This window comes from Panicum virgatum, chromosome 9N (genome assembly GCF_016808335.1).
Source record: "Panicum virgatum strain AP13 chromosome 9N, P.virgatum_v5, whole genome shotgun sequence".
NCBI lineage: Eukaryota > Viridiplantae > Streptophyta > Magnoliopsida > Poales > Poaceae > Panicum > Panicum virgatum.
In genome coordinates, this window is record NC_053153.1 from 53,527,801 (window position 1) to 53,538,451 (window position 10,651).

General features: G+C 45.0%; 1 protein-coding gene and 1 long non-coding RNA gene across 2 annotated transcripts; one reads left to right on the forward strand and one right to left on the reverse strand.

Annotated features, from left to right (window-relative positions):
* Positions 1-943: 943 nt before the first annotated feature.
* On the forward strand, positions 944-2,418 carry LOC120687309 (expansin-B2-like). Its single transcript, XM_039969290.1, has 3 exons — positions 944-1,192; positions 1,287-1,396; positions 1,595-2,418. Exons 1-3 carry the CDS (start codon positions 1,009-1,011, stop codon positions 2,108-2,110), a joined length of 810 nt encoding a protein of 269 aa, XP_039825224.1. The 5' UTR covers positions 944-1,008; the 3' UTR covers positions 2,111-2,418.
* Positions 2,419-3,540: 1,122 nt separating this feature from the next.
* LOC120687278 lies at positions 3,541-5,597 on the reverse strand. The gene is made up of 4 exons (XR_005680685.1): positions 5,060-5,597; positions 4,844-4,982; positions 4,705-4,767; positions 3,541-4,274 (listed from the first exon to the last, which is right to left on the reverse strand). It is a non-coding gene; the product is annotated as an uncharacterized LOC120687278 (long non-coding RNA).
* Between the last annotated feature and the right edge of the window lie 5,054 nt (positions 5,598-10,651).

Consider the following 10,651-nt stretch of genomic DNA (forward strand, 5'->3'; position numbering starts at 1 on the left):
TTAGAGGTAGCTTGATCCACCTGCGCGCGCGCGCGCTCGGTTTTCAGTTGCTTGTGCCCGGCACTTCAGATGTCAATCTAATCGACTGATCTACAGGTGGATCGGAAAGATTTCTGTTAGTTTGCCATACTTAATTTGCAGCCCGATGCGTGCTATAGTCAGGGTCAACTCTGATCCCAGGCAGCACAGCATAGCTACGAGTAGCCGTGTAGGGCCCCCACCCTCACCAACTCGTGGTCCCGTCCACCGTTGGATCCCGGCCCAACGGTTCAGATTCTTCCTGAGAGGAAGTTGGTGCCCCGCGGATTGCTGCGCGAGATCAGTTGGGACTCCCATCGGCAGAATGGCGGGCACCGCACACCGGCGTACGGTAGGAACGCCGAGCGTACGATCCCCCTAAGAGCAAGAGCTATGGATGCGCCGGCATCTGGGCGAAAAGGAAACCAGCTTGGCGTCCATTTAATGCTCCAGCAGCAGCTGCCGCGTGAGGTGCAGCGCAACGGCGAATGGGCAGCCAGCGGCGCAGCGCAGCAGCGAATGAGAGCCTCCTGCTTCTGCATCCGCCCGCTTCCGCCGGCGTCTCACGAAACGTCCGATTCCTTCTTTCTCTTGCTTTATCTCTCATCCAGCTCGGACTCCGCCGACGCCCCGTGGTCCATAATACTGGCTCTAACATGCATCCCGCATGTGGGTAACTGCCAAGAAGCAATTTTATTTGTATATAATGGCAGACTGGCTCGCGGACCAAGCACTCCATTTCCACCATGATTAGCTCGATCGGTACGGTGGCCATGTGACCCTGCACCGCCAAACACGGCACGTCCGATGTGGCGGCGACTACCGGCGCCCAGCTAGCTGCTCCAACTCCTTGCTTTTGCGCAGCCCAGCTGATTAACTGCCCGCCTATAAGAACACCGGCAGCAGCCTCGTTCCTTCCCATCACCGGAGCACAGCACATCCAACAAGTACGTAGTACGGAGTAGTAGCTTAGTTGCAAAGCTGAGATCGATGGCAGCTGCGCTCGTTGTTGGGCTCCTCCTCGCCGTGCTTGTCGCGCATGGCGCCCGCGCGCAGCCGGCGAACCGCACCTCCTCCTCCGCCGTCCGGCAACTCCGCGGCTCCGGCGGCGGCTGGCTCCCGGCCAAGGCCACCTGGTACGGCGCGCCCAACGGCGCCGGCCCCGACGACAACGGTATGTACGCGTTGCTCTCTGTTTCTGTCGTGTTCCGAGCAGCAATGCCGTGCCTGACATTGTCGAGCTTGTGCATCCGGTTCTGCTTCGGCAGGTGGCGCGTGCGGGTTCAAGGGCACCAACCAGTACCCGTTCATGTCCATGACGTCGTGCGGCAACCAGCCCCTGTTCAGGGACGGCCAGGGCTGCGGCGCATGCTACGAGGTAATAATTACGGTTAAATTACCCGTCCACTTGTCCTGATCATTTAATCCTGATCGGTCAAATGTAATAGCATAAACCTACTAGGAGTAGTTAACGACATTGTTGAGTCCTCCCCACTAGGATCGGAGTTGGTGAATTCGTGAGGTCAAACTCAACATGCCTAACGCATCTTTTCACGTTCCGCTGCTTGAACCTCAGATAAAGTGCACCGGGAAGAACAACCCCGCCTGCTCCGGCCAGCCCAAGAGGGTGATGATCACGGACATGAACTACTACCCGGTGGCCAGGTACCACTTCGACCTCAGCGGCACGGCGTTCGGCGCCCTGGCGAGGCCGGGCCTCAACGACAAGCTCCGCCACGCCGGCATCATCGACATCCAGTTCCGGAGGGTGCCCTGCGACAACCGGGGGCTCACCGTCAACTTCCACGTGGAGCAGGGCTCCAACCCCGTCTACCTCGCGGTGCTGGTCGAGTACGCCAACAAGGCGGGCACCGTGCTGCAGATGGACCTCCGCGAGTCCGGCTCGCGCCTCTGGACGCCGATGCGCCGCTCCTGGGGCTCCGTCTGGCGCCTCGACTCCAACCACCCGCTCAGGGCGCCCTTCTCGCTGCGCATCCGCGGCGAGTCCCGCAAGCCGCTGGTGGCCTACAACGTCATCCCGGCCAACTGGAGGCCCAACACCGACTACCGCTCCTATGTCCAGTTCAACTGAGCGCATGAGAATCATCATTCTGCAGGTGTGGTGTTCATTTATTTGGTACCGTGCGCGATTAACTGCAGATTGTTGTGCAATGGGCCTAGTGATTTTCAGTTAATTGTTGTCTTTAATTTGTGTCTGCACTTGGGAAGCGTGGGAAATGGAGGAGGCAAAGTGTTTTATACATATGTGCTCTCCCGCCCGCCGGCCAAAGTGTGTACAAGTAGTAGTGTGTGTGTGTTGGATGAGTAGTGATACGTGTGTAACAAAATCATGAGGTTATGCCTCGTCAATGGATTTATTAATAACTGCTTTGTGGGTCACATGTTTCTGATTATTCTACCGGATGCGGATCCACTTCACAGTTGCAATAATATATGAGCTTTTCAGATCACCGTAGAAACTGCATTGCAGTGTTTATGTTATTAGATGTACCGTGACACATGCTGGTTAGTGGTGTGGGGCATATATTCAAGTATTTGGAATAAACAAAAAGCTGCAATCCTGAAACATAAAATAAAATCAATTGATAAAAAATAAACGATAATTACTTGAGAGTGATGGTTAGAAATTACGTTATCAAATTGATAAGTGATCTTCAGCAGGAGGCTGGGTTAGGTACAAGGCACAATGGTACCCCCTTCATGTCCATCAATGTAACTCATACGTTTCTAAATAAGGTTTGAAATTTATTTTAATTTGCAATGCGTTGTTATTTTCGAGAAGATCGAAATCATCTTAAGATCCTTTGAATATGAATCCAAGTTCTTTCTCAAATCAAAATACACTGCGGAGTTCTATAAAACAAGAGGACAGCTAGAGTGGGCTGAAATCGGCAGCCCAGAAAAATGGGTGGTAACCTTCAGCTTTGTTTTTAGGTTGAGTTGGGCTGTACTTTGGCATGGGCTAAATTTTTTTTACTGTGTTGTACCATTATCAGGGTCGTGCCCTGGTTTATGAATTTGCAATAAGGGGTAGCCACCTATCATTCTAGCTTAGTTTACTTGATCGACACCATTTTGGTGATCGATTATGGATTTTGAAAATTAAAAATTCACGATCCATTTCCTCTATATTCATAGAAGCGTTTATTCAATAAAGAGTTCTCTCTTCGGTTCCTAGAATCATTTATTCCTTTCCAAGCAAATAAACGTGAAGAAAGATAGCTGAAAAGTTTTCAGTTAAAATAAAAAAACTTGTATTTAGATAGATAGAGTAATGTATCATAAGCACATACTATTACTATGAGATTCTACGATTCGCAGAGCTCATTAACTAATACTAGTAGTGCCCATGTGTGGCACGCACATGTTTTAAAATCAAGAGATTTCTAGCATAGGTCCACATGCGACATGTACATATTTTAAAAAATTTAGGAAATAATTACTTTATATTTAAAGCCAAATAAATCTTCAATGCAAAGGAGCACACAATGTCATACATGATTTGCATTTTTCCAGTGAAATCTGTGTTGTGCAACAGATCCCATTAGATCAATTTGTAAGTCCAAGTTTCCTGATGAGACAAATATACAAATCTCTAACACAGATATTTTTTTTTCATTACATAAGTCAAATTCAGACAAAAACCTTCATCTCTGAACCCACATCTTCCTTTAAAAACCAATTCTCTATCACATCTCGACCTGAGGTCTGATCCCACCATGTGCTAGTCTAACCATCAGTGTATCCCATTTGCCATCTTCCAATGTCATCGTCCTCCTTTCGCATGCCTCCTCTCAACATCACATTTCAAACACGAAGATGATGGTTTAGAGCTCCCACTTATACAGACAAAGGAAAATTATAATAGACCGACACTTGGATATATTGGAAAAAGAAGACGAATTATGAGGGACCAACACAGACTACCCCATTTGAAAAGCGAAATCAATGAAACAATGAAACTGAAATAGTGCTGCACAATGTTAAATATGAGACTTAATAATCTCCATCGAAGTTCCTTATATTAGCAATCTGTCATAAAAATTTAACTTATAAATTTTATATCAAAAACTTTTAACTCCTCTAATTTGTTCTAATTAGCAAATCATCATCACAATAAGGAGGAAACAAAATAATACTTGGTACTCCACCAACTCTTTAGCTTGCTCCGTCTACTTATCACTCGATCCCCAGACAGGCTTTCCACCACTGACAAACTCTCGAAGTGCAGGAAACTGCATAGCAGATGGAAGTGAGTTTTGCAAGCTACAAGCAAATATGCAGGTATTTAATATACAATCTCAGGCATGAAGAAGATCAGGAAGTGCAAATGCAATCAAGGAGTGGCACCCTCCAGTAAAACTATTTACTGGGAAATTATCTCACGGGAACATGAAGTGGCCACCGGCGCATGAAACTATCTGCTGACTGAGAAGCCAATAGCAGAAAAGAATTCCATAATAGGAGGCAACCAGCATTGCCCATTATGCTACAACCCCTGCTCCTCACACAGAAGGTGGGTGAAAAAGGATACCCACACTTTCTATTTAGGAAATTTTAAAGTAAATCAGAAAGATAATGAAAAAAATAAAGTGGACACTTTCTATTTTAAAGGATACTTCAAGAGGAACTGGTGTGAAGTGGGCCAAGGCAAAGAAAACAAACCTTGTTCTAAGCAAGAGCAATGGACACGACCCCTCTCATCAGTCCAGCCCACCATATTACGATCTGTTAAAAAACTCAATTAAGATTATCCTATTGAAAAAGTAATTTCAACAGAAAAATATTCTAAATAATTACTCACCTGTTGTCTCCAGGTTATTTTTTTTCCAAAGGAGTCTTTTTTCATTAAGTTGGACAAGAAGGACAGTGGGAAAAAAGCAGCTCTTCCCACCAGAACTAATCCTAGCAAAATTGAGCTTATGCAAATGGATTTCCCAGGGCTGCAAATCGGAAACAACAAAGCTGAGTATTCATAAATAGAAAAGGTATTTATAAGTAAGACGCGCATTTAAATGACCTGTCACTGGCAAACTCCCACTTTCCGATATCAAGCGCATCCATACCAACATACAGGAAAAGAAAAGTCTCCGCAATGAAGGACCAAGTTGCAAAGGCATGCCTAAGTAGAGTGTTAGGAAGGGATGCTTTCCTGCAGCTTGAGTGGTAATGGTATTGCAGGTGCTAAAAAAAGGATTTCTGAGTAAAGTGACCTTCTCCCTAGGCTGCTTGATGCTGATGCCGGCAGTTGAAATTATAAGCTGCATAACTTTAGTGACACCTTAAGCAAGCTGACTTCACAATAAGAAGATGATGCATAAGGTCAGTCACTTACTTTGCCATAGCGTATAGTACCATGGTAACCACAAATTAATCAGTAAATAGCTCTTTGACCAGTGCACAACGCGCCAAACCAACAATGGTCTTGCAGGAATTTATTTATGATATTATTTTTATCATTCACATTGACACTACTTTTAATATGATAATGGCATTGTGGAAGTAAAGCACCAAGCATGATAAATGCGAAGATTACAGTGGCTATAACAAACCTAACAGTTTGATTAAATTTTTTGCTGATATGTGCAAAATGAAAAGGCATACCTAGGTTATAACTCTACACATACAAATACAGACTAACTTTTGAAAATCACACCATAGTGAGTGAGCGACAATATGCACAAATAACATTTGTTCTTGCCTGTAGATTGTCTGAGCCCTCCTCAATGTCCACTGAAGCTGTGATACTGTCGCTAGTCAAAATAATCTTCAAACCAGCCCTTTCCAAAAAAAAACACCCCAAAAGTTGTGATACTGAACATTTGTTTTTTGAAAGACTTTACTAGAACTTATCATCTAGTCCCTAAAATGATATTTTAATCCAAATAAGAATATCTCGTAAGTGGATTGATATCCTCTTGCAAAACTCTCTCCAACCATGGAAATTATAGCCTCTTTTCACCACATAAAATAGACTTATCTTGTCATTTATCTTAGTGAAAATATTTAATTAACATTGTCACCAACCCACCTTGCAGTGTTATTACGAATTCAAGAATTCGATTTTCTCTTAAATGACAACATGCAAAAATCAAACATGTTACTACTCCTTTATGAACCCCATTACGTAAGTAGAGTATGAAAACCAAAAAGTGTACTATTGTTTAAGTGTTTGTAGATTTCCACCAAACTGTGTTAGCAATGATTTGATCAAGCACAGTTCTTTCAATCCGTCTTTTTATCAAGCATATATCACGCATGAATGCATTTGTGAGAGTTGATGAGAGGCGTACCTAATTGCACATCACCATGTCGATCAATAGGAGATTGATTTCACAAAATCGCGTCAGTAGGAGATTGGTTTTAATAACAAAATGAACATTGAAGCAACATCCTTATGTAAAAACATATGTAAAGAAAAAAGAAAATTATGGGAGTTTACAATTTCCTTACCAACACGATATAAAAATTGGCCTAATGCTTCAATGAAAGGCATTGATTCAATGTCTCATGCATCAAGAATGCCACAGTTGTTATGAGGTGAAAATATTTTATCTCCTGCACCGGAATGCTTGCATCTATGGGAACTATTGAGCAAAATAATATGCTACTTTGCAATTGGCTGCAATGATGCAGAATGGCTTTTTACCTATTGTGCCACCAAGTTCTATGACACAGACATCGATCTTCTGTGCCATCAATTGGATTCATTGCGACACATTCAATCCACTCTTGTATTTCATATGTGATGTGTGGCACAACCTGATAAAGAGAATATCAACTTAAAAAATGGCACCTTTCCGTTATTACAGAATGCATTGAATCATATATTCTAATAACCAGATCTCACCTGAACAGTTTTTCCTAGGTAATCTCCTCTTCATTCTTTGTCAATGACATACTGCAGTATACTAAGAAGTTATTACCAGTTATACTAAGAAACCAACAAGTATAGAAGTTATTTTGTATTCTAGGAAAACTATGTTGAATTAGAAGGAAACCAGGACATCTCATACAAAGGTGTATATATATATATAAGCTTATATGCTCCAGTAAACCATCAAGGCGTTTCTACAGGTCATGTACTCATGCTCTCTTGGGCATACTGTGAAATCAAACAAGGCGTAGACCTTCCCTTCAACCAGCTGTCTTTGAGCCGCTTCATGTTGCTGCCAAAATGCACGCGCTTGCATAGTTGCACCCTGAAACCAGTAAAAGAAAAAATAACTTAAAATCAGTGTGCTGAGACTCAAGAAAAAAATGTTAATCAAGCACGAGAAGTGGGCTAGCATGGTTATCATCAGTCAATTGGTATGGAGTATGGACAGTGGAACTACAGTTTGGGGGATGGATTGAATAACCTCTTCGTCGATCAGGAGGCCACCCAAATCCTGGAGATGCGCACCCGGACTCTGATCCCTCCATGATTTCCGAGGGTTAGCCGACACAAAGGGGTAAGCCCACCTTGTGATGAACCGGTTTTGGCATGGGGGCTCAAGCTTGCTTGTCCTCATCCCTAACCCTAACCTTAATTGGGATCTTCGAACCAGGCAAGCACGAACAAGAGCCGATCCACTCCTTTACTCGGATCGAAGTGATGAGACGCCATGGAAGCGGTGAGCTCGCGCACCTGTGTTCCGGAGCGTGGCTTAGCCTCTCCGAGGAGAGCCAGGAGCTGATGAACCCGGCGCCTCCGAGGGGCCGGCGAGCGCGACGAGGCCGAAGATCTCGCCGGCGGTGAGGTACGTGGACACCGAGCCCTTGCACCACTACGCCGGCGGTGGGGGGATTGGGAAGGGAGAGGTGTGGCCGGCCCGAGCTGCTCCTCTTCCCGCAGCCGCCATGGGTGCGGCAGTCTCCTCCGCTACCACCGGCCGGCCCCACTGCCCCGCACCGCAGCTGAACGGGGGCGGCCCCACCACCGTCGCTCCCACGTGCCGGGCCGCGCGCGGGTGCCCACCTGGGCAGGGACAGGTGCAGCGAGCTCCATGGAGAGGCGAGCCGCCAGGGAGGAGGGGCACTCGATCGTGGCCGTGGGGTGGGGGAGGCGGGTGTGACATCTCAGAGTTTTAAAATGCTAATCAAGAAAACTTAAACGTGATTTCATGCTTAATAAACAAGAGAATTTCAAATTATGCATTTCTTTTTGGAAAATAACTTATGTGTGTGCATATGTATGTGTGTATATGTGCATAGGTCAGGAACCTCAAATAACTTTCACACCAAGGCAAATATGCATATGAAAATTGATAGACATGTTCACCATGAAAAGAATGGTAAATGTCCAGTTGAACTCTAGGGGTACAAATGTTGAAAATCACATGAAATGATAAGTTGTTTGATTTGTAGTTTTCGAAAATTTAAAATAACTTTTAAACCTTTGCTCGTTTAAACTTGTTCCTGAAATAAAAGTTGTAGGTTTTTAAGTTCTCTACAACTTTCGTATTCGAAGTTTTCTATGTTTCAAAAGGAAGTTTTGAGAAAATTTTGAATTTTGAATCAATTAAATCTCTCTCTTTTCCTCTCTCTCCCTCCCCTGTCTACGCTGGACGCCGAGGCCGATGGCCACGAGCCGCGCCCTCGCCGTGCCACCAGCCACTCCGTCCCGGTCCCTCCTGAAGCTTCTCATCGCCACGCGGCGCCATCTCATTGCACGCACGCCGAGGACTGCCGTCGGCGTGCCACGGCGACGAACGAGCCGACCAGTGCCGTGCACCATTTTTCCCCAGCCCGCTCGCGCTCTAGCCTGGCTCTCCTCCCTCCCCTTGCTGCGCAAACGGGTCTCCTCCCTCCCCCTCTGCTCCCCTCCCTGCTCCACGCGCCGAGCCGAGCCCTCCGCGGCGTCCAGAGCCGCCGCCGCCTGCCATTTGCGCCGCCCATCCCTAGGCTCCCGCGGAGCTCCCTCCTCCGGCCTTCCTCGCGCCCATCCAACCCCGCAGCTAGCACCCCCACCCTCCGTTGGTGCTCCCCGACCCACTCGCCGACGCCCAAGCCCGCCGGAACGCCGCCGCCGCAAGCCCAGTCCACCACCGGCCGCCCCTCTCCGCGGAGCCGCCGCCTCGGACCTCCTCCCCGCGAACCAAGGACACCCAGAGGTGCGGCTCAGTCCCCTCTCCCTTTTCCCCAACTTTTCCCCCACCGCCGGAGCCTCTCCTCGCCGGAAAACGGCCGCCCGACCCTCCTCTGTTCTCCAATGTCCGCCAGGGACCCACGCTGAGAAGAAACAAACTTCCAGGGGCCTAGATGCAAGTTTGCGTTTTCTTTTTCTTTTGTTTTCAAAACCAGCAAACTTGTAAATTCGAAATAAAATCGTAGAAAAATCAGAAAAATACAAATCCAAATGTTTTGGAATCCTTGCAACAATATCTACAACTTTTGTTACATGCACATATTTATTTTCTGTCTGTATTTTAATCTATGAAAAAGATTAGGTTATATAGGCTATAATTATTCTAGGAGTTCTACTCAATGTCTATAGATGATTTTTGGCTAGTAGATACTTCATGCCATGTTTAGATGTTTGTAAAAATTTGAACACCAGTTGACATTTGTAACTAGATGAAACCATAGTCTTGGCTAAATCTAGTAGAATAATCTACTTTTTATTTCTGGATGTTATTTTATAGATATGTGTATGAAACTTTTTCTGTATACTTACAATACTAAATGAACACCACTGTCCAAGTTTCATTATTTTTAGATTTGTGTAGCTAACTCGGTGAATTAATCCTTAAAAATGGTGCTATTTTTGTGATAAATAGATGTTGCTGCTGGAAAAATCTGAAAATTTTACTGTGGCTTAGTATTCAGAAGATAAGCTAGAATACAAATTTTGAGAGCAAAAAACACTTTGCAACTATCTGTACTAATTAGTCTTGTTATATGTGAGTAGGATTTGTCATTTTTATTACTCCTGATTTACGTCTAGAAAAATTCCGATAAATTTAAAGTGTGTTGAGTATCGTATGTAGACTCCTCTGCAAAAATTTGAGACTTAGAAACTATGTGTAACTGTAGTTTTGGACAAAGCATGATATCGTTATTTTTGTTAAAGAAGGCCACTTTTGTACGTTTTGGTATATAACGAAAACTCCACTTGGAGCTTATGCACTAACTAATATTATTTTCTACTCTATAAAAGATTGCCCAATGGAAGAAAAATGACAGTGTTTATTGCTGTTTTGAGTCTTGTTGGTTTACGCTTTTATGATTCAATAATTCATTAATTACTGCCATCACAACAACTCACCCATGTGCATTTCATATAGATACTACTACTCTCGCTGACGGAACATACGAGCTGGTGCCCGAGTCCGAGAGTGAGCAGCGTGAAGCTCAAGTGAATCTAACTGAAGCTACTAAAGACCCGAACCTGATTTCGGAAGAGCCCAGATCTAGTTGCGCCCAGGAAGGCAAGCCCCGGAGCATGTCCTTCTATTTTAAATTATGCAACTTATTGTTGTTCATATCTACTTGTGCATTTAAGTTACAGGATTTGACTGAAACCTTAGTTGCATGATCCTAGGTACCGATGCTTGAACACTAGTATGTGTAGGTCGCTAGTTAGCTATGCTAATGGTTCGGTAGAAGTCGAGTGATTTCCGGTCACTCG

What these genes read in the sequence shown, in the direction of transcription:
- LOC120687309 (XM_039969290.1), top strand. Translation starts at nt 1,009, where the DNA reads ATGGCAGCTGCGCTCGTTGTTGGGCTCCTCCTCGCCGTGCTTGTCGCG. An exon ending in CGCCGGCCCCGACGACAACG is followed by an intron (nt 1,193 to 1,286) that starts GTATGTACGCGT and finishes CTGCTTCGGCAG; the next exon opens with GTGGCGCGTGCGGGTTCAAG. An exon ending in GCTGCGGCGCATGCTACGAG is followed by an intron (nt 1,397 to 1,594) that starts GTAATAATTACG and finishes CTTGAACCTCAG; the next exon opens with ATAAAGTGCACCGGGAAGAA.